We start from the raw sequence: 24,263 nt of genomic DNA on the forward strand, positions 1-24,263 counted from the left end.
CTGAGGTTAGATATCGGTTTAATTATCTTCCACGAGAATTTTCTTAGCATATAATCATTTTATGTAGCATGATTATAATAATGAACCATCTTAATGATGAGGTTGGGGAAAGTAAGGAAAAAAAAAGTGGGAATGGGTTCTAGAAGGTCTAGAACAGTGCAGTGGCCTAATGGTCGAAACCTTTGCCATGTTTTTTAATCTTGTGGAATCCAAGACCGGTTTTATGGTATTAATTTTGCCTATGTGGGATAATGTGAGTTTGCTTAAAGAGGTTCTGTGGACCATTTTGTGGAATTCTGTGTACTGGTTCTGTGGAATTTTGTGGACTGGTTTTTAGGAGTCAGTGGGCCAAGATTCTATGTATCATTTCGGTAATAGTCATTATCTTGGGCTGAATAATTCTTGGTACAATTTTGGGGGTGATTCTGTGGGCCAGTTTAATTTTGTAAGATTCTTACGACAAGGTTTGTTGGGCATGTGGCCGTACTTTGTGAAATCTAAATATGTCACCCTACTTTGCTGTTTTTTCGTTAACTTGGCTCAGATGTTCATTCTTTTGCAGCATATTTCTCACAGCTTAGTGCCAGGAAAAGGCGATAATACAGTTTTATATCCTTTCCTTTACACTTCTTTGTAACAAACATCATATCCTAGTGTTAACTTGTTGCTAAACTCAGCAATCAAGATGGGGAGATGGCAATATTAGGCCATTCTACAGCAAAAAAAGTTGTAATGGAATTAAGGGTTTGCATGGGGATGGGGGCAAATGAATGAAGAGAGTGGACGACAAATCTAACAGTGCTGAATGAAGTTATGTAAAGATCTGACAGGGCAGTGAAAGCTGGTGGAGGAGAGCGTAGCCTAAATGGGTCTGACAGGGAACTGAAAGTGACAGTTGGTAGGGGATAAGGCGGTGGGAGGTGGTAAGCATTGGAAACGGGTCACTACCAAACAGAACACTTCTCAGTTGGGTTGAGTTTGGATCCAACAGGGCACTGCCAATCTCTAGCAAACTCAGGTAGATTACTCAAGGGCCCATTGACTCTGAACTGAGCTGGGGAGTGTACACCCATCAAGATGCTCAGCTTCAGAATCTCTGGACGGTACTTCATACACCAGACATTGGCCGCAGACATCCAGAACAACTGCCTTGGTGTGTATGAGAGGTTAGGAAGAGTTTGTTCCATGCCATGATCCTTCGTCCACTGGTTATACGCCATGTAGGCCTCCTTGATACCGCCATTGTCAGCAATGTTCTCTCCCTGCGTGTTAATGCCATTCAGCTGTGGGAAAGGTGTCATGTTACTATATCATCTACATTAACAGTGCTAAAAAAAAAATTTCCATCAGTTATTCTACCTTTAGCCAGGTGTCCTAATAATAATGTTTAATTGATCAGTGTCTCTATAACCACACACTTCAAGCCCGGAGGAGGTGGTTACAAATAGATCATTTTCATGTCATCCCTCCCCCCTTCTCTCTCTCTCTCTCTCTCTCTCTCTCTTTCTCTCATTATGTTACCAGTGTTTAACAAGAAGAGACTGTCTTCACAGATCTGCAGCAAAACTATGGCAGCCAATTTTTAAAAGTTTCCCTCTTTGAAGGTTATTGAATATGCGAAACAGTTTTATAACAAAGCCATACAGCTAAGAGTAACAGTCGAGATGAAAGTTTGGTTGAATATTGTCCATCAAATTGTGCTTCCTTATAGACATAATTGAGAACTGCTAAACACTGAGCTGAGGCAACAGCTGACATGTCAAAAAAGCTCAAAATTTCAAACTGAACAACTTTGTATTTCATAGAATATTCGCTAAAATGCATCCTTATTGCCGAAATTGAAAGCCACCTAATATTCAGCTGATGCAACAACTGACACGTTAAAACAACTCAAAATTTCAAGCTAAGCAACGTTGCATTTCATAAGAAAATTGCTCAGTGCTATCCAAGAGCAGGTATTCGGATTTTCCTTGAAGGAGAAAAAATAATGATCCCCAGGTGCATCTCTCATAGTCCTCTCAGCTCTGATGAAGATCGTCCATTAAACTGATCTTGTAATACATATCCAATTCTAAACCCTCTTCTGATGAGAGTAATTAAATCCAAAATGATCATATACACAGATTCGTCAGAAATTCTTTGATGATCAAAATCTCAAAATTATGTATGACCATATCACATCTTTTATACATTTCTGCCCGCAATGGTGCTAAGTCTGTTCTTCGCTCTGCTAAAAATAATTTCATCCGTACAAAATGCTCTCAACTCTCTAACTCGAACTCTTTCCGCTCCTTCTGGCACCTTGCCAAAAACCTTTCTAACAACTTTACCTCATCATCCTTTCCTCTTCTTTTCTACTCTGATGGCTCTGTAGCTATTCCTTCTACTGATAAAGCAGATCTCTTCGCTCAGACTTTCTCCTCCAATTCCACCTTAGACGATTCCGGTGCTGTTCCTCCATCACTTCCTCCTCTGACTTCCTCATGGCTAACATTAAAATTTCTTCAGCTGATGTATCTTCTGCCATTGCTGGCCTCAGTACTAATAAGGCATACGGGCCTGATGGAGTCCCTCCTGTTGTTCTCAAGAACTGTGCTTCTGTGCTTACACCCTGCCAAGGTAAACTCTTTCCCCTTTGTCTGTCAACTTGTACCTTTCCTTCTTGCTGGAAGTTTGCTTTCATTCAGCCAGTCCCAAAGAAGGGTGACCATTCCCAACCCTCTAACTATCGTCCAATTGCTTTAACATCCTGTATCTCAAAAGTTTTTGAGTCTATTCTTAATAGAAAATTTTTATTGCATCTTTCCTATCACAACCTTCTTTTTGATCGTCAGTATGGGTTCCGTCAGGACGCTCCACAGGTGATTTTCTCATCTACCTTTCAGACTCCTGGTCATCCTCCTTTCGGGACTTTGGTGAAAGCTTTGCCATTGCACTTGACATCTCAAAGGTTTTCGATCGAGTCTGGCATAAATCTTTAATTTTCAAACTGCCCTTTTATGGTTTCTATCCTTCTATGTGTGCCTTCATCTATAGCTTCCTTTCAGGTCGTTCTATAGCTGCTGTTGTAGACGGCCATCGTTCTTCTCCTAGATCTATTAACAGTGGTGTTCCTCAGGGCTCTGTCCTATCACAAACTCTCTTCCTTTTATTCATCAATGACCTTCTAAGCTGTACATCTAACTCTATCCACTCATACGCTGATGACTCCACCCCTCACCTTTCCATTCGATTCCCGCAACGTCCATCTCAGCAGTTACTTCAACAGGCAAGGGATGAGGCTATGGCACACCTAATGTCTGACTTGGCTCATATCTCTGACTGGGGTAAAAATAATCTGGTTGTTTCTAATGCATCAAAGACTCAGTTTTTTCACCTATCAACCCGACAAAATCTTCCACAGGTATACCCACTTATGTTTAATAATACTCAACTTAATCCTACATCATCGTTGAACATGCTTGGGGTTTCATTTGCTCGGGACTTGTCTTGGAAAGATCATATTACATCTCTTGTAAAATCTGCTTCCGAGCGATTGGGTGTGCTAAGCCGACTCCGTTCCTTCTTTGCCCCTGCACAATTGTTGACTCTATACAGGGGTTTTATCTGCCTCTGTGTGGAGTACAACTCTCATGTGTGGAGAGACTCCCCACATGCAGCTCTTCTCAATAGGGTGGAGTCAAAGGCTTTTCGTCTCATTAATTCTCCCCCTCCTACTGACTCCCTTCAACCTCTGTCTCTTCGCCGCAATGTTGCATCTTTATCTCTTTTCTATTGCTACTTCAATGGTCACTGTTCCTCTGAACTGTCTGCATGCATTTCTCCACTTCCACGACGGGCGCATAGCACCCATCTAGCAGCAAACTCTCACCCCTTTTCTGTCCAACTCTCTAATGCAAGAGTTAACCGTTACTCCCAGTCCTTCATTTATGCAACAGGTCAACTCTGGAACTGTCTCCCTCTGTCTGTATTTCCTACTTCCTATGATCTCCAGTCCTTCAAACGCAGTGTGTTCAGGCATCTCAAAATGAATGGATCTTGAATTTGGCTCTCTCTTGTATTTTGTGTTTCTCTTGGAAGGAACAGTTTTGCGGCTCATTGCCTTTGGTTCCTTCTTTCTCACATAAAAAAAAAAAAAAATTACCCCTGCACTCCGGGTGACATATTAACACGTGCGGTTTGAGGTTTTCTGGAGCCTGCAGATAACATGTTTTCATGCACCCACATTCCTTCAATGGATTGAAGGCCATTTCAAGATTTATCATGTCTGTTGACTCAAGACAACCCAGAAGTATGCTCTGAACCAGCCAGGCAGTCTTCCCTGGGACATGGTGAAGGCTGCATTTTTTTTATTTTTTTTTTTTATTCCATGGTGTCCGATTCATCGCCCATTGTGCTGGCGACTCCATTTTGACCCTTCACAAGCTGCCCGCGAGGGAATTAGCATGTCACACAGACACACAATGGCGATGTTGATCGCAGTAAGCTGTGAAATCGGATGGAGCTGACTAACAACTGGGACAGCAAGCTGAGTTCACAGCAGGTGCACACTCTTAAATACTGCATAGCCGTTAGACAAAAATGTAGCCTACTTCGTTTCCTCACCACAGGTATTGAGAACAAATATATATTTTGCAACATTTGTCAAAAATCTAAAAGGCTGACAAAACAAAGTAAGAAAAACGTTGAAGTACATATAGCTAACTTCAACAAATCAAATGGAATAGTAAAAAAAAAAAAAAAATAGCCTACGTCAGAAAAGAGAAGATACTGACACAAACAATATGACTGCTAGTCACAGCTAATGGTGATCATACAAATGATGAAACTGTCATGGCCAAAATTCTTAACTCTTTATCAATAGTTAAAGCAGAAAATCCATGTTCATTGTCTCCACTTTCCACTGTATATATCGATGAAGACAGAACAATCAGTACCATTATGATCAGTGAGAGAGATATACTGTTTATGATGAATAAAGTAAAGACCATTAAAATACCTGGACCAGACAGAATATCTCCAAGTCTTGAAGCAAGTGAAAAATTAAATATTGAAACTTTTAGCACAAATATTCAATATATCACTGAGCACTGTACCTTTGGATTGCATACTCGCAACTGTAACTAGTTTAATATTAGTATTATGCAAGTTACTGGAAACCATACTTAGCGACAAAAGTCAAGCATTTAGAAGTAATCTCATTAAAGACTCTCAGAATGGATGCCAGAACAAGTGGTCATGTCTTACTAATCATCTTGATTTTTTTCAATGATATTATTGAAATGTATGACAACAGTGACTCTGATGATTCAATCTATCCTAATTTCCAGAAGGTATTTAATTAATTTCCCCATAAACTTCTTGAGAAACTGATAGACTGTGGTATCAGAGGCAGTGTAGAAAAATGGACTGAAATTTAGCTTATGGAGCATAAACAGAGAAGTGTACTTAATGTAAAAGAATCAAACAGGATGAATATCAAAAGCTGAGTACTACAAGGTTCAGCTCTGGGCCCTGTTCTGTTATCAGTTTATTCTGGTGACATTATGAAGGCTGATGTTGCAAAATCTAATTTTCAGATGATACGAAAATTGGTAACAAAGCTGATTCAGCCAAACAAAGACTGATGATTCAAATTAATCTAGATGAACTATTTAACTGAGCTCAGGCATGACAAATGAATATTATCACTGACAAATGATAGGTCTTAGATGTTAGGGAAAAAATGAAAAATTTAGGTAAACTGTGAATAACACTCAACTCGTGAATGTGAACCAGAAAAAATATTTAGTAACAATAATAACAAATGCTCTGAAGCAGGGTTGATGGTGCATGGAAGCAATAAAGAAAACTAATAAACTAGTTGGATTTATTATGGCCCACCTTGCTAAAGGCAGGTGATAAAAGCAGTGTGTGTGTGTGTGTGTGTGTGTGTGTGTGTGTGTGTGTGTGTGTGTGTGTGTGTGTGTGTGTGTGTGTGTGTGTGTGTGTGTGTGTGTGTTTCTCACATATCCCGATAAGTTATGGACGAATTTTTACCACACCTTCAGGAAGTAGCGCCTATGTGGTTGGTGAAGAATTGATCAAAGACGACTAAATGCCAGCTGCCATATATTTTGGCCAACTCCATGCTGCTTTTATTGTTAGCTGCAATTTCTTTCTTTCTTGTATTCTTTCTTGTTTAATTGTGGCATGCACTTCTACCCTTTAGAATTAACTGATTCTGACCAAACCTGGACAAAATGAACAGCCTAGGACATAGTTGTGTCCACATGGTTTTAGTTGCAAGTCAACTAATTGTTGCCTAGCAACTGCCGAAAAACAGCTTTTTTCGTACTTTTCATGTTTAGAACTGTAGAAGCATTACTAATGGGTGTAGGAAGCTCTGACTTCTTTAGGCGTAATTCTGAGGTCATTCCCAATCGAATGTGTGCCATCCATTTTTTCCCCCTCCCTACTCTATTCTTCCAGTGGTAACTCTGCAAACGTTGGCCTCAGCATCCCTAGCAACCAGTGCCGGTTTTCAAAAATGCCTCCCTAGTTCCCCAGCAGCTTGATGGAATTGAATGAAACTTTGCATGCTTATGGACATTGACTAGTACTACAACTTTCTATCGTACACCTATGTGCTACATTGGCCAGGTCAGGGGTCAAAGGTCACCAAATGCTAAAACGGTGAAAATAGCTACAATCATGACTATGCTTGTGCAAAATGCTAAGGCTCTGAAGATTATTATGCCAGGGCCATGATTCTTGGGTGGAATGTTGAACTGGAGTACATCCATACAAAAATGACATTTAGTGTCGAAACAAACATTCAGTCGCTGGCAGCGCCACCTAGAATTTGTACTTCTTGTGCCATTCCACGAGTTCCCAAGTTCCACAGTGGGTGGATGGAACTGAATGAAATTTTGCATGTTTATAGACGTTGGCGAGTACTACAAGTGTGCTTCGTGCATAAATTACCTATATCCGCCAGGTCAGGGTTCAAAGGTCATCAAGTACAGAAAATATGGAAAGCACTGAAATTACCTTGTTCATGCTTCAAAGATTATTAAGCCAGGACCACGATTCTTGGGTGGAATGTTGCACTGGAGTACCCCCATATAGAAATGACTTCTGGTCGCTGACTAAGCATGGTCCGCATAGAGCTGGCCATCGTCGTCTACCAGCTTGTCTTTAATATTTTTTTCTCTCGAAACGGAGTGACTGAATTCTGTAGAGTTTTGTGAATTTTCTTCGAATTTGGTTTTAGGCAATTTGTCCCTTATCCAGTAATATATTTTGGCGGGCGATCAGCATTCATCTCGTGAATGTTTTTTAACTCGAACATCATTCTCACTTTGTACAATTCCTTAGTATGGTCTCATTTGAAGTAGCACTATGTTCAGTTGTGGTCACCTTATTACCAGAAGGATATGGAGAAATTAGAGTGTATTGAAGAGCCACAAAAAATGATACCCAGATAACCAGACTAAATATTAAGCCATATGAGGAATGTTTAGAGGAACTAAAGCTGCATTACACCCACATGAGTTCCATCATTATATAAACAGTGACACATAGACAGGCCAGGCAATTAATCAAAGGCTGCTGAACACTTCTGGGTTTATTCCTTCTAAGCACGGCTGAAGTACACTGGCAAAACACTGACATTTCTCTCCCACGTTAACTATGTCCTGAACCCACTACTACCCATTCACTGTCTGTTCACTCACTTGCTGACTCTCACTTGTATGACTGACTACTCTTTCTTTCACTTGATTACTCGCACTATCTGACTCACTAGCTCTGTCACTGTCTGTTTGCCACTGGGTCACTCACTGACAGCTCGCGTTCTCTCACTGTTCACTGACTGTCCGTAGCTAACCCAGTAACATTCACTAAACGGCTACTGGTTCTCACTCACTAATGGTCCACTACATCCCGTCTCCCTTGCTAAATTGAGCTGACTCGGACGCAGGATGGTTACTTTAAATCAGAGGGTTTTTTTTTTTATGCGAGGAAGAAGGAACCAAAGGCCATGAGCCCGCAGTAACAGTTCCCTCCAAGAGAAAAACAAAATACAATATAGAGCCAAATTCAAGATCCGATCATTTTGAGATGCCTGGACACACTGCGTTTGAAAGACTGGAGATCATAGGCAGCAGGAAATACAGACAGAGGGAGACAGTTCCAGAGCTGACCTGTTGCATAAATGAAAGACTGGGAGTAACGGTTAACTCTTGCATTAGAGAGTTGGACAGAAAAAGGATGAGAGTTTGCTGCCAGACGGGTGCTACGCGTCCGTCGTAGAGGTGGAGGAATGCAAGCAGACAGTTCAGAGGAGCAGTGACCATTAAAGTAGTGATAGAAAAGAGATAAAGATGCAACAGTGCGGCGAAGAGACAGAGGTTGAAGGAGTCAGTAAGAGGAGGAGAGTTAATGAGACGAAAAGCCTTTGACTCCACCCTATTGAGAAGAGCTGTATGTGGGGAGCCACCCCACACATGAGAGTTGTACTCCACACAGGGGCGGATAAAACCCCTGTATAGAGTCAACAATTGCGCAGGGGTAAAGAAAGAGCGGAGTCGGCTTAGCACACCCAATCTCTTGGAAGCAGATTTTACAAGAGATGTAATATGATCTTTCCAAGATAAGTCCTGAGTAAATGAAACCCCAAGCATGTTCAAGGATGATGCAGGATTAAGCTGAATATTATTAAACATTAGTGGGTATACCTGTGGAAGATTTTGTCGGGTTGATAGGTGTAAGAACTGAGTCTTAGATGCATTAAAAACAACCATATTATTTTTACCCCAGTCAGAGATACGAGCCAAGTCAGACATTAGGTGTGCCACAGCCTCATCCCTTGTTTGTTGAAGTAACTGTTGAGATGGGCGTTGCGGGAACCGAATGGAAAGGTGAAGGGTGGAGTCATCAGCGTATGAGTGGATATGGTTAGATGTACAGCTTAGAAGATCATTGATGAATAAAAGGAAGAGAGTTGGTGATAGGACAGAGCCCTGAGGAACACCACTGTTGATAGATCTAGGAGAAGAACGATGGCCGTCTACAACAGTGGCTATAGAACGACCAGAAAGGAAGCTAGCGATGAAGGCACAGATAGAAGGATAGAAACCGTAGGAGGGCAGTTTGGAAATTAAAGATTTATGCCAGACTCGATCGAAAGCCTTTGAGATGTCAAGTGCAATGGCAAAGCTTTCGCCAAAGTCCCTGAAAGGAGGATGACCAGGAGTCTGAAAGGTAGGTAGAGAAGATCGCCAGTGGAGCGTCCCCTGACGGAACCCATACTGACGATCGGAAAGAAGGTTGTGATAGGAAAGATGCCTTAAAATTTTTCTATTAAGAATTGACTCAAAAACTTTTGAAATACAGGACGTTAAAGCAATTGGACGATAGTTGGAGGGTTGGGAGTGGTCACCCTTCTTTGGGACTGGCTGAATGAGAGCAAACTTCCAGCAAGAAGGAAAGGTACAAGTTGACAGACAAAGACGAAAGAGTTTGCCTAGGCAGGGTGTAAGCACAGAAGCACAGTTCTTGAGAACAACAGGAGGGACCCCATCAGGCCCATATGCCTTGTTAGTACTGAGGCCAGTGATGGCAGAAAATACATCAACTGAAGAAATTTTAATGTCAGCCATGAGGAAGTCAGGGGGGGGAAGTGATGGAGGAACAGCACTGGAATCGTCTAAGGTAGAATTGGAGGAGAAAGTCTGTGCGAAGAGATCTGCTTTATCAGTAGAAGAAATAGCTACAGAACCATCAGAGTAGAAAAGAGGAGGGAAGGATGATGAGGTAAAGTTGTTAGAAAGATTTTTGGCAAGATGCCAGAAGGAGCGGGAAGAATTCGAGTTGGAGAGTTGAGAGCATTTAGTATGGATGAAATTATTTTTAGTAGAGCGAAGAACAGACTTAGCACGATTCCGGGCAGAAACGTAAAGATGATGTGATTCAGGGGTGGGTTGGCTCCGGTACCTTTTGTAGGCCCTCTCCTTGTTGCGGACAGCATTAGAACAAGCGTGATTAAACCAAGGCTTTCTTGCGTTAGTCAAAGGATATGAGAAAGGAATGTATGCTTCCATGCCCGAGAATAACCTCCGTAATGCGCAAGGCACACTCAGATGGCTCACGGCCGTGGAAGCAATAATCATTCCAGGGAAAATCAAAGAAGTACTGCCTGAGGGCCTCCCAGTCTGCGGCTCCAAAATGCCACAGACGACGTTTCCCTGGAGGGTCCACAGGCCGTACCGGAGTGATAGGACAGGTTAAGGTAATAAGGTTGTGATCGGAGGAGCCCAACGGAGAGAAAAGATTAACAGAGTAAGCAGAAGGATTAGTTGTGAGGAAGAGGTCAAGTATGTTGGAGCTCTCTCCAAGGCGGTCAGGGATACGGGTAGGGTGCTGTACAAGCTGCTCTAGGTCATTAAGGATAGAAAAGATGTAGGCTTGTTCACCAGGTGGATCCGTGAAAGGAGAGAGGAGAGCCAAAGGTGGTGGTGAACATTGAAATCTCCAAGAATGGAGATTTCAGAGAAAGGAGAAATGGATAGAATGTGTTCCATCGTAGAAGTAAGATAGTCGAAGAATTTTTGATAGTCAGTAGAATTAGGGGATAAGTAAACAGCACAGATATATTTAGTCAGAGAATGACAGGAAAGCCGAAGCCAGAGTGTGGAGAATTCAGAAGAATCAAGTTCAGGAACACGAGAGCAAGATAAGTCGTTGCGTATATATACACAACAGCCACCTTTTGCTTTGAAATGAGTATAGAGAAAGTAGGAGGATACAGAAAAGGGTTTGCTGTCAGTTGCCTCAGACAGCTGAGTCTCCGTTAGAAAAAGAAGGTGAGGTTTAGAGGAGGAGAGGTGGTGCTCAACAGAGCGAAAGTTAGAGGAAAGGCCGCGAATGTTGCAGAAATGAAGAAGAAGAGAGTCAGACAGTGGTTCCAGGCACCTTGAGTTGTCATCGGGAGAGGGGCAGATGGTGGGGGCATTTATGGTCCCCCCCCCTGGGGACTCCGAGGCTTGATATAACGGCGCCATTTTAGGTAAATTTTGAATAGGAAGTGTAGTGTGTACTGTGAATGTAGTTTGGTGAAGATAGTTAGAGAAATTTGTACTGGAGAGCATGCTGGCCTACTCTCTGTGTAACTGAGACACTGAAAAAGTTCAGCAAAGGGGGATGGTCAGGAACTAGCCCTGAGGGCTGATGAAACGGGAGCTCCAGCACTCCCTGTCATCAGCTTTCCATCCACCTCGGGAGTACTGCCCTGCTCGACTGGTGCTACAGTCTACTCCTACTAAGGGCCATTAGGATATTTTTAACATCATTCGTGGGCCATACAAAATTATCATCTTAAAATCAGCTTTAGCCCAGTACATTATATATATATTGTTACATAGCCTATGATTTCATCATCCTTTGTGTAATTTTAACGCACAGTATGCTGCATGTTTGATCACGAGCGTGTTCTGCCTCAGTCCCCCCCTTCTACCGTTATAGTAGAGTAAGTCGTTCTCTCTGTTGTCCAGAGCGGGATTGTCAACTCTATGTCCCCATGGCTTCATTTGCGCGTCCTTATTACAAGTTGTATCAAGCTCTCCTGGCTCCTATATAATGAGCTCAGTCTCTGCATCATTGCCACTTAGATCTGCTCCTCATTTTGTTCACATCTCTGTCCTCCCCTGTACAGATATTATTATTGTGAGTGCTCAAGAAGTCTCCAACCATCTAGCAGCTGTGTGTAATTTGAGTATAACTGTTATTGCATTTTTTCTTGTACTGTATAGCATAAGTTTAATTTGTAGGCCTAGTGAAGTTTTTGTAATTCATGTAGGGTTCTTTGTCGGTCATTTTTGATAATAGTTTGTATCTGTAATAATTTATCTGGCATTCACTGAGTATTATCTGGTATCTCATTTCATCAGGGCTGACTTAGATAAATTTATTCTTGCTAATTTCGTGTTAATAGAGGCTATTGCAGTTAACCATATATTTAACCTGTTTATTTGCCATTACATTATCTTTATGAGTCCTGAATGTTTTGTTGTTAATTTAAGCATTAAACTTTAACTTGTAATTTTACCTAACTCTTTTGTTTTGAACCTGGAACTTTACGGGACAGTAGTGACTCTTCGTATTCTCACTTAAAGTGTACATTATCTTTCTCTGTTCCGTAACAATATATATATATATATATATATATATATATATATATATATATATAGATAGATCAATATATATATATATATATATATATATATATATATATATATATATTCTCGTTCATGAGTTTATGAAACTGCATTTATGAATTGCGTCGCGGGCCTGATCCAGTGGTCTTGCGGGCCTTATACGGCCCGGAGGCCGGACGTTCCCCATCCCTGCTTTAAATACTCTCACCAACACCTACCAGTATAGCCCAGAACATTCCAAGGCCTAGGGAAGAATTCACATTATCTTATTTTATAATGCACTAAATTTAACAATACACAATAACAATAATGACAAGAACTAATTCCTAAGGTAAGATAAAAAGTAAAGTAAAAAAGACATGCCCAAATTTCCAGAATGTCCCTCATATATCCATACATAAACACGGGCTTAATCCTGCAGCACAACACTTAATTTCTAGAATGTTCCTCACATCTCAAGATGCAAACATTAACCTAATCCTACTGGCATAACAGCCGTTTAGCTTATCAAAGAACAGATTACACTACTTAACAATTTTTTGCAAAAGTTTTGTTCATTATGATTTCTCTTCTGTTTATTAATCAATTTTCTGCGCTGGTTCCACAAATGTTATTATTTTTTCTGTATCATCAGCCGTTACAGAAATACATTGATTTTTAATATTAACAACCGTACTTTAGGATGATTTATATATTCTGCAAAGTATATTTTATCTGTTGCAGATTGTTTCCTAGGATGTTTAATTTTAGCTGTCTTGAGTATGGCTACTAGAGGATGCAAAAATTCCCCAGATACATTTTGTTATGTGTCTGGATATTATACTGGGACAAAGCATATATCACATAAAATTGTGAAAGGTGCCAAATTCTGGATAGCGTACAGACTCTACTTGGGAATGCCCTTGGGTGACCAAGAAAAGCCATGGGCCCCTCCCGTGATATGTGGAAGCTGTCGATCTACTCTCGAAGGATGGTTGAGAGGTGCAAGAAGGGCCATGCCTTTTGCTATTCCCAGAGTATGGAGAGAGCCGAAGAACCATTATGATGACTGCTATTTTTGCATGGTAGATGTTACAAAGTACAGAAAAGTTAAAGGAAGACAAGCTGTTCAGTATCCAGACATACCATCATCCATAGTACCTGTCCCTCATGATGATAAATTATCAGTACCACATCCACCAGAAAATGTAAGTAAGAAACCTTGTCGTAATATTCTACATAAATTTTACTTTTAATTAACTTGTAGGTTTAGCTACAAGTTTTCAGTTTCCTAAAGATATATGGAGTACTAATGTCATCCATGTTATGGTTGAAGTTGGTAAATGTAGTCATTTCTTTTTTTTTTTTCTTTTTTTTTTTTCAGACAGAAGATGTAATGGATTTTTCATCAGAAGAGTCAGCAAGTAGCGGCAGCCAAGAAGTGGATGAAGCATTCGTGCCAAGAATGAGTACGCATCCTCACTTTCCAAATCAAAGTGAACTGGATGATTTGATCAGGGACTTATGTCTCGCTAAGTCAGGAGCTGAACTTTTAACATTCAGGCTGAAGGAATGGAATTTAATAGGGGAAGACCGCAGGACATCTGTGTACCGGAAACGACATGAAGAAATTGAAATTTACTTTGATGTTAGTGAGGATCTGTGTTTCTGCAAAGATTTCAGTGGTTTGTTTACTGCTGTTGGACTGAAGCATGATCCTGCGGAATGGCGACTGTTCATAGACAGCTCAACGCGAAGTCTCAAAGCAGTGTTACTACACAATGGAAACCAATATCCATCTTTGCCTCTTGCACACTCCGTACAGATGAAAGAAGACTACGATATTGTTAAAGAGCTTCTTGACAAAATCAACTATGCTGAATTTAAGTGGGATGTTTGTGGGGACTTCAAGATGCTTGCCTTTTTGCTTGGCTTGCAAGGTGGATACACAAAATACTAGTGTTTCCTTTGCTTATGGGATAGCAGAGCTGATGAGGATAATTACCGGAATGTTCAGTGGCCCCCATGACATGAATTGCAGCCAGGGAAGTTAAATGTTGTCAGACAGCCTCTTGTGGAGCCTGCCATGGTTTTATTACCCCCACTTCATATAAAATTGGGATTGATAAAACAGTTTGTGAAGGCCTTAGATTTTGGAGGAGAAGCCTTTCAAGAAATCCGCCTCATGTTTCCAAAGCTTTCTGATGCTATGATCAAGGGTGGCATATTTGTTGGGCCACAAGTAAATGCAATGTTGAAGTCTGAGAAACTTGAAAGAGCGATGACCAAAGTCGAAAGAGACGCATGGTGTGCATATCATGGTGTAGTTCATGGATTCTTAGGAAATCACAAAGATCCAAACTACAAGCAGCTGGTAGCAAAACTTATTGAGAGCTTCAAGGACTTGGGCTGTCGTAGGTCCTTGAAGGTGCATTTTTTGCATTCGCATCTAGATTTCTTTCGTGAAAACTTGGGTGATGTCAGTGAGGAGCATTGTGAGAGATTTCATCAGGACATCGCAACAATGGAGAGAAGATACCAAGGAAGATGGGATACTGCCATGATGGGAGACTATACATTATATGGTCTCTAGTTAGAAAACATAAAAGCGTTCACAGTAGAAAAGCACGATCTTCAAAGCACTTCTAATGTCAAGATTTGTCATTATTTTTTTGCTCTTATATTATTTACAATTCCTGAATACGTTGTCATACATGAAACTACACATATTACTGTCTCATTATCCTTACAAAATCGGAATAAATTGAACCAGACATAATGTCCTAGAGGAAGTTTGCTTACATAAAGACCAAATGTAAAACCAAGAAAAATTCTAAATATATTAATGATATGCCAAAACTAAGGTAATTTTTGAACTCAGCGGCAAAAAATACATACAAAAACATAAAAAAAATACATATAAACAGAACATGTGTTACATGGTGTTATTAGAGGATCTAATTCAATAGTACAATATTTTTACAAGACATGGCAATATGGTAGTTGACCCCTACTTCACAGCTGACCAGTCATATTACACTAATGGCGACAGTTATAACAAAATCGGCAAACGATTCCAGTCCAATGACCCCCCTCCAAAAAAAAAAAAAAAATCAAGAGAATTGCCAACATATAGAACAAATTGCCTAAAAATGTGATAGAAGGTAATACCATAATAACATTTTAAAAACAGACTGGCTAAGTGTCAGGTCCTGAATCCTCAGTCAAATGCACTCATGCCTGAATAATTAGTCTGATTGACTGACTTTCCTCTCTTACAGATTGTTGAGAAATCAGCTTACTATTCTCATAATGTTAGTTTTCCCTTATAGATTTAAGTTCGTGTTTACAGTTTTCTTTCTTCATTCTTTCCTATGAATATTCCATGGCAGTTTTTCTGCGCTGCATGGTGGTCCTTCTTACTTCTTTCCTGCTGATTTTGGCTGGAGGCTTTTGTGGGGGGGGGGGGGGAGGAGGCCTCTTCCTTTATTACCGTACCCATATATTTAACTCACTGAATCGCATATCATAGGCATAGTCTTCCTTGTAACAAACAGCCCCGTAAGGGCCAATAGGTCTGTTGCTGTTTGCTTTTCTTTGTACTCGTTTGTACTTTGTACCTCCTTACTGCCCAATGTCTCCACCTTCAGACCTGAGGACAATGCATCGGCAAGAGGAAGGTTTGCTGAACATTACTGTCTTTAACTGAATGTCTTTGGTAGTCTAGTTGCTCACACATGGGAAGGTGAAGATAAACCTGTAGAAAAAATAAAATTACACTTACCAGCCGAGAAGTCACAGTGCATTACAGTCGGAGTTTCTGGGTTTAACCCGCCCCGTCCCGTCGATGTATGGGTACGTTGCAACATTTTGCATTTGCCAGTCCCGACGACGTACTGGTACGTCGTGTAATTGCAAGGTCCCTAATTTGCACAATTTTAAATTTTCGCAGGTGATTTTTTGTACATATACACGGGACACCTTCCTCTATTCCTCTACAAGATGCCAAGCAGGGACAATGCCTTACAGCACATAACCTCCCCCCTTCACGCCATTGTCTCGGCAATTCACCTGTTACCAGTGACCTGGCCAGTAAATACATTCAGGGCCAGAGTGATTCCCCAGTCGATGACAATGTGGAGGGCAAAGTTTACATAGCATTAGAGGAAGAAACAGTCAGAAATAATGATCAGGTAATGTGGCAAAAGAAGGTCAGGTATGGTGATGAGTTAGTGAGTGAAACAATGCTTATAATGCCTATATTACTGTTTGAAAACCGATATACTCTCGTACTACAAATAAATTCGTACCAAGTATATAAATAAATACCGTTTATGAGTGTGAAATAGTTACCCTCCCATAGAACTTGTTTTCTTTGGTGCCAGCCTGTTAGAAAACCCAGTCAGGTAAGGAGGTACTGGTACCTGGATCGAGTATTTTAAACCTCAGGTGAGCGATTTCTCTATGAATTTTCAGTGTTTCTCACCAAAAGCGGAGGTTTTAGCCAAAAAAAAAAAATCGAAAATACCTCGGGATTGGGAGGTGTCACAGGTGCAAAATAGCTCGGGACATGACGGGTTAATCCCTCATGATCATGTCTTCACGCTTCTCTAAAAATCTCGTACGAACTGAATCTAAAATAATTATAGAAACATTCACGCTTCCTTCAAACTCTCTTTCAAACCGTCGAAATCCCTTATCTTCATTTATTCACACTCATCTAAAACCTCAAAGATTGTAAATCCATATTCTCTTTTGAACAATTTGATTCTAAATCACTTATGATCATATATTCACCCTGCTCCGGAACATATAAAAATCATAAATTAACAGTCCCTAATAAATAACTGCGTTCTAATTCCCTTATGATCATATATTCACATCTCCTCAAAACCCCAAATGACCATAATTCACAGTCTCTTATAAACAATTGTGTTCATCCAAATTACTTACATTCATCTTAAGTTCAGGGACCGTATAGTTGCCGTACTGATAGATGATGCATTTTGCTTTCTCGAGGAACTTCTGTTTGGTCTCTGCCTCCCACCAGTCTCGCAGGTCTCCATTTGCATCGAACTGACGACCCTGCAGCAAAGACTCAATACAGGCAGACAAGATGGACATACAATCATAGTTATGGATATTTTTTTCAATATTACCCTAAAAGAAGACAGGTGGACAGTGCCATGAAGGTCATGATTCATCTTTGTGCTCTACTTTCAGTGTTCATGTATCTCAAATCTAAATGAATTAGTGCATAAATAAGTAAGTATGTAAGTATAAGAAGACCACATTTGAGTGTGTTTATTTTTATATGATGGAACTGAACCATTCCCACAACTTGTACCATACTAACATGTGACAACAGGAAACTCGAAGAGCCATAGTTATGAGGCAGGATTGAACCATCCATCTAATCGTACTATACTTGACCATCATTTGGCATGAATGTAGGTTAGCATAAAGAAGAACAAGAACAAACAGATTATGCTCGTTTAGTCGTTAATTGGGTCAGACATACCACTTTTTGCAGCTTATTTTACGTACCTCAGTGACAGAACAGGACAGTGCTATGAATGTCCACAGCAAATCTCCGTGACGTACTACTGTATATTCCATTGTTCATGTATTGCTGAAGCTCCGCATTCAAGATAGTGAGATGGCAATTTTAGGTTATCAGAGTGAAAGAGGTAAATAAACACCCAACACTCGGCACTTACCATATCATCAAAACCGTGTGTGATCTCGTGGCCGATGACGTATCCAATGGCACCATAGTTCATGTATTTGGGCCTGTCTGCCGCGAAGAATGCTCCCTGTAGGATACCGGCCGGGAACCCTGGAGAAGGGATGGTGGGTTTGGAATTAGCATCCATCTTTCCACTAGTCATTAAATCCATATATCCTTCATTCATTTAATCCATCTATCCATCCATCTATCAATTCATTCTTCAATCTTTCCTCATTTAGTCAATTCATCCAGCCATCAGACCATCCATCCATGAACTAAATCAGCTGTCCTTCGTAAAAAAGGTAAAAAATGCAAAAATAATAATCCACGAGCAAATCCCAAGCATATAGTTCTCAAGGGGACCATAAACAGTCCTGATAATAAGGAGAATTGATAAAAGACAAAGAATGAAAATGAAGCAGGAAGAAATTTAAATGAATGAGAAGAGGCTACCACAATCAAAATTTAAATACAAAACCCACCTGTAGAATTCTTAGCGAAGCTGTCAAAGGCACTGATAACAGAGTAAGAACATGAGACAGAGAGGAGGAGGAGGAGGAAGGGGAGGAGGTCATCTGAAGTGCAGGTCAAAACAGGACAAATCTGTTCTTCCTCCACAGTCCACCACCATCCTCTTGAGGATAATGGATGGGACTGAGGGACATTTGTGTAACCAGGCAGCTCCACCTTCCAACGATATTAGTGCCACAACATGAGGACATCTCTCCCACCCCAGACAGAGGTAATGAAACAGCAATTGAAATAGTGATGAAAAATTAGAGAACAATTTTATAATGAAAAAAACATCAGCAGGACCCATGTGCAGAGTTTCCAAGTCCCCACTAAAACGTAACTCTGTAATTGATGAAAGGACACACACACACACACACACACACACACACACACACACACACACATAAACATATGAAAAGATAGGACAAATATGCCATTTCCAGTGGAGTTCAGTTTTGGTAGTAATGGTTTGTTGCCATCGTTGATTAAGGCGCATCCAGTTGAGTTTCAACTGATAGGTGTAACTGGTCGTTGTGTTTGAAAGGAATAGTTTGTTGTTGTTGTGGACGATTGTGTAGCATCCAATTGAGTCCAAATTGGTAGGTATAATTGGTTTTTGTTGTAGTCGGTCTTAATCTGCTACAGAGCCAGGGGGGATCCCGCGGGCACTCTCTGCCCGTCGACGGCCCTGCGATACTATTGTATCTGTAACAGAATCAAATGTTTCTATTGCAGGTGTTTGAAGGAGTTATAGTGACGATGATACGTTTTCTTTAATGTCTTACGTAATTCTGTTTTGAAAAATCCTTGACTGAGGAATTTTTTTGTGATCTGTTGGATTCTTGTAGTAAAGTTGTCCAAATTTTTACTTGCCTTTGCGACCCGTAGCAACTGAGACATGTATACAAAGCACGCTGGAACTCTAGGTATGTTTCCCGACAAATTTGGGCATGATACAATTTCAGAATTATAATAATCTCTTTTATCACAGAGTTTTGTTGATATACTTTGTTTTCTATTTTGATATTAATTTCCAAAAAGCTTGCTTGGCAGTGGTCGGTGTTTTCTTTTATTTAATACTAGTGCTTCTGGATATATTTCTTTTGTCCTTTCATTCATTTCTCCATCAGCGTTTAAGGATATTAGATTATCAGTGAACTGTCTAGTTTTGTTAAATTTCTTCGCTACTGAAACACACACACACACACACACACACACACACACACACACACACACACACACACGCTCACTGGTGCAGTGGTAACGTTCTCGCTTGCCAACTGGTGGACGGGAGTTCGCGCCTCGCTCAGGTTGCGAAAAGTTTCACTGACGAAGTGGGTGGTTACTGTCCCCCTTGAGCAAGGGGACGGGTGTGTGTGTGTGTGAAGGTCACAGCCTTGCCCTTAGATCGGACTATATGAGCTCTCAGCTCCTTTCTGGGAGGGTAAAAGCTGACGATCACGACCATCAAGTGATCCTGATCGACCAGGTGAATTACACACACGCACACATACACATACACACACACACACACACACACACACACACACACACACACACACATCAAAATGAAACTCCAGACACAAAGTCCACGCCATGAGTTTTCAAGGGAGACTGTAGAAGGCAAGAAGAAATATAATGTGGACAGACAGACCCCCCAAATAGCTGTCAGTAGTAATTATTGTTGTGACCTCCGGTCCATCCGAACCATGAATGCACTGGACCGCAGACGTGAGCTACCCTTCTACAGTCCACCATCCTTATTTTAGATGGCACAGAAATACTATAAGGACGTTTGTATAACCAGGCATATGAGTCGTCAAGTTATACTGGTATCACCACATGAAGGCATTCCTCTCGTGCACCTCATCACAGCTGTACAGGTAAATATGTTGATAAAGCTGTGACAATAAAGATCATAAATAAAACCCACGTATGGAATTATCTAGAGGGCTGTAGAATGCATTGACGACAGCAACCTGGCTGAGGTCCCTCCAGTCATTTTTTAGCACCTGCTCCCTCAGTTTCTTGAAGTTGTTGTTAGCAGCAAAGATGTTTAGGTTACGCATGTTTGCGAGCAGGTTCTTGCTGGACATCTCAAGCTGGGAGAGAGAGGGTCAGGGTATTTGACAGCCTGTAGTGTTGTTATTATAAGTGTGGAAGATTTATTAAGTATTATTATTGTTGTTATTATTATCATTATTATTATTATTATTATATTTTTATTATTATTATTATTATTATTATTATTATTATTAATCTTTTATCCAGGCGCTTACATTACATTAGCAGGGGTACCTGGCATTACCCAGGTAAAACTATGATTAATGCCCTGGGACCCTGGATGGATGGCCATTTCCCTTGTGGGAGAAGAACCTCGGAGCTCCATCTTATCCATTGTACCCATGTTCCTCCTTTGACCCATTTCCCTCGGGATAGTTCCCATGGACCCATTCCTACCAAGAACCTTTTTTCTCAATGCCCACCTACCGTGCCCACCCATCCTACCTGCCTTGTCCAGCCCACCAGTTCGTCCACCCATGCTACCCAGCGTAGCTAATAATGATACGGCTGAAGAAGTAAATTCTATGGTAAATGGTTACTATGTTTCGACCATGTTGACTTAATTATTTGTAATTAGTTCTAATCTTGGCCGTCAGGGGCGCCACTTTAGCAGCTATAATGTACACATCTAAATTGGCTGAAAAAAAGTTGCACCTGCTAGAGCTGCTTAGAGTTTTATGTGCATTTCCCCTCGATTTCAATACATGAGAGAAACAATATATATATATATATATATATATATATATATATATATATATATATATATATATATATATATATATATATATATACATATATATATATATTTCTCTCTCTCTCTCTCTCTCTCTCTCTCTTACACACATACACACACACAAACAAACAAATATATATATATATATATATATATATATATATATATATATATATATATATATATATATTTGGCATGGGAGGAAGGTAGAGTTCTCTAGGATTGGAAGTCAGGTATAATTCCTTTGTACAGTTACCTCCACTTTTAACGAGTACAGCGGGTGGTGTGTTTGGTGAAACGTGGCACCACTTTGTTTGTTTACATCGTAGTAACAGTAAGCGAATGGGCAGACCCGGCAGAGTTTCCCCTCCGCTACAGTATCTAGTATCCACAAAAACAATGTTCTATCAAGTCATACTCTGTCTGCAAATCCAAGTGTTAGCCACGTATATATAGTAGAAGGTAGAGAGAAAAACAAATAGCAATGCCATTGGATCCCATTGTTTTTCTGATGGGAGATGACTGTGAGGCGAGGTGGAACTGAGGGGAGGGGGGACAGGTGGTGGGGCGCATGTATCGAAACACTGTCGTGTTTCGTTTAGAAAGATGAAGGGTGTGATTATACAGATGTTCTGAGGTGATCTGTCACTCCGAATGCAATAACGTGTATTGGATGAATGTAGGAGTCTTAATGTTCGCCATACAATGTGGTGAACAACTGCAGTTGAGCATAAATGTTAGAAGGTGTGATGTCTGATGTCTCGAAACGTGGTTCACCTGAGTCTAGGAAGGGTCCGACTCAACTGCTGTAACATTTTTGTGGCTGAACTAGAGTGGCCATAAATGATTTATGATTAAGCATGTGACGCAACGGTCATGCCATGTTGTGCATCATCCAGTCTGTTTTATTGTAAGGAAAAACAATCATTATATTCTCAAACCATGGTATAAGTAGATGTTCTGTTGCATAGGATTATAGCTACTTTGAGTGTTGGACAGCTAATGGTTTGTTTTGCGAAAAATGTTGTGTAGTCATCATACTGATGGATCACGCGGAGGTTATGAGATATTGTATTTGAATAATGAATGCATACCTTGTATTATAATAATTTGAATAACGGTGTTATGGATGTTCAGTCCACAAATGATGTCGCTTTCTTCGAGGTGGTATTTCATTAGTTTGGGTAGTTGTGACACAACATCCACAAACATTGATCATCGTTCATTATATTCTCTTTAAAACATCCATACATTTGTTTTCATACAAGTATTACACATTCAGACCCTCCTTAGCTCCAGACGCATTATACTATTTAATCGTGTGTCTACACTCACACACTGTTCCTCCAGAGGGAGCAATATTTCCCATACCAGCACCAAACAGCCCGAATGTTGGTGATGACCCTACTCCCACCTGCCCATCTCCTTACTCGGTCCTACTCCACAACAGACCACTTCCACACACATCTTACCACCAAGCAGCTCCCACCCTCTCTATTCATGCAACATTTCCTTCCTCTCCTAATACCCCATCCCACTAACCAGCGTCTCCGCAAGTATACCCTCTTATCCACCAAATATTCTAATCTACTTCTAACTGCCTTGGGAATATCGTTTTCAGTGTTCAGCGTCATGGGACACGGCATCACAGATATCCGTAATATCAAAATCTATTTGTCGACCTTGTTATTATGAATCTCGTATGATGACTTTAAACAACCATACCATAACGACTTTTCGCTTCCCATCTACAGAGGGTGTTGCAATGGTTTGGGCATATGGAGAGAATGGATAATGAGCGATTGGTGAAAAAGATAACTAGATCTGATGTGAGAGGTGTAAGACTGAGAGGAAGACCACGAATAGGATGGATGGACAGTGTGAAGAGAGCGCTGGATGTGAGAGGGATGTCTGTTGAGCAAGGAAGAGTGGCTGTGCGTGACAGAAATAAATGGAGAGAAATTGTGAATGAATAAGTGATGACGCAGCCCTGAGGGGATATTCTCCCGCATTTGGTCTGATCAGCTAGTCAGGTCAGGTGCGGGTAAGGGGATGGGTCTGTTATGATGTGGCAGGGATAAACCAGTTCTGCTGTCGGGCCCTGCTGTGGATGTCACTGCTTGCATTGCGCAGTTGACCCTTGTGCGGTGTGATGCGGTGAGGATCTGTCCGTTCTCCCCTTTGGGGCTAAGATGCGAATGAATGTGTTTGAATGGATGAGTAAATGGAGAGTGAGTCGTCCTGTCTCGGCTACCTCCCTTTCCTTGGGGGAAGCAGCCTAGGTATATAGATAGATAGATCTACAATCATCACCACCACAGTGCCCTGCGCATTACACATCATGATAATTTAGGTCCTGCTTCCCTTTGTCCCACGATTAATATATTATGTGAGTCCACTGTCTGTCATGAAATTGCAAGGATAGTATCAGGCCAGTATTCACTGTTACAGAGGCATTTCGTTGGTGTGGTTTTCTAGGAAAATTGCGTAGTCTAGCCTTATTTGTGCACTCAGTAACGCAACTGGCCATTCCAGATCCATGTCAACACAGTTGATGACGTCTGCAACGATTGCGTGTAATAAACGGATATATAGCGAACTGTAACATTGGACAACATTATGCATGTCTGCCTGTTGTCTGCCATTATAACACAAGGTTTTTAATATGTTGCCACGGCTACACAAAATATATCAGTGGCGTTGTGCTGCTGGGAGAGTGTAAAATTGCGTATAGTCTACGTGTGTTTGTGCAGGGAGTCTGGTAATTCACTTCACAGACTTATTCACACTCCTGCCAAGATAGCAGCCAAAGTCGCGGTTTTGGTGACTATACTGACTGACCATTGAACACTCTTTCACCTCCAAGCAGTCTGAATGAGGTCCTGTTTTCAAGCAATAGAAACATTAAGTCGTGCAGTGAACAACGCAGTTTTATATGTTAAGTAAGGAGTGTTTTATGCACCGTGTCATCATACAGGCTTATACAGTATAACACAGCCAATGATAAGCTGGACCTACGATGGGATAAAGGCTGAGTGCTGCTGGT

General features: G+C 40.8%; 1 protein-coding gene across 1 annotated transcript in view; it reads right to left on the minus strand.

Annotated features, from left to right (window-relative positions):
• Window positions 1-944: 944 nt before the first annotated feature.
• LOC145398208 (neprilysin-2-like) overlaps window positions 945-24,263 on the minus strand; it is an 84,447-nt gene continuing 61,128 nt past the window's right edge. The window contains exons 12-15 of the mRNA XM_080271161.1: window positions 20,354-20,522; window positions 17,897-18,015; window positions 17,130-17,261; window positions 945-1,283 (exon numbers count right to left, since the gene is read on the minus strand). Of these exons, the coding sequence (XP_080127287.1) occupies window positions 945-1,283; window positions 17,130-17,261; window positions 17,897-18,015; window positions 20,354-20,522 (759 nt within the window). The remainder of the gene's footprint in view (window positions 1,284-17,129; window positions 17,262-17,896; window positions 18,016-20,353; window positions 20,523-24,263) is intronic.

The sequence above is a fragment of the Coenobita brevimanus genome, chromosome 44 (assembly GCF_032717465.1).
Source record: "Coenobita brevimanus isolate Jiangsu-jjx chromosome 44, ASM3271746v2, whole genome shotgun sequence".
Taxonomy (NCBI): Eukaryota; Metazoa; Arthropoda; class Malacostraca; order Decapoda; family Coenobitidae; genus Coenobita; species Coenobita brevimanus.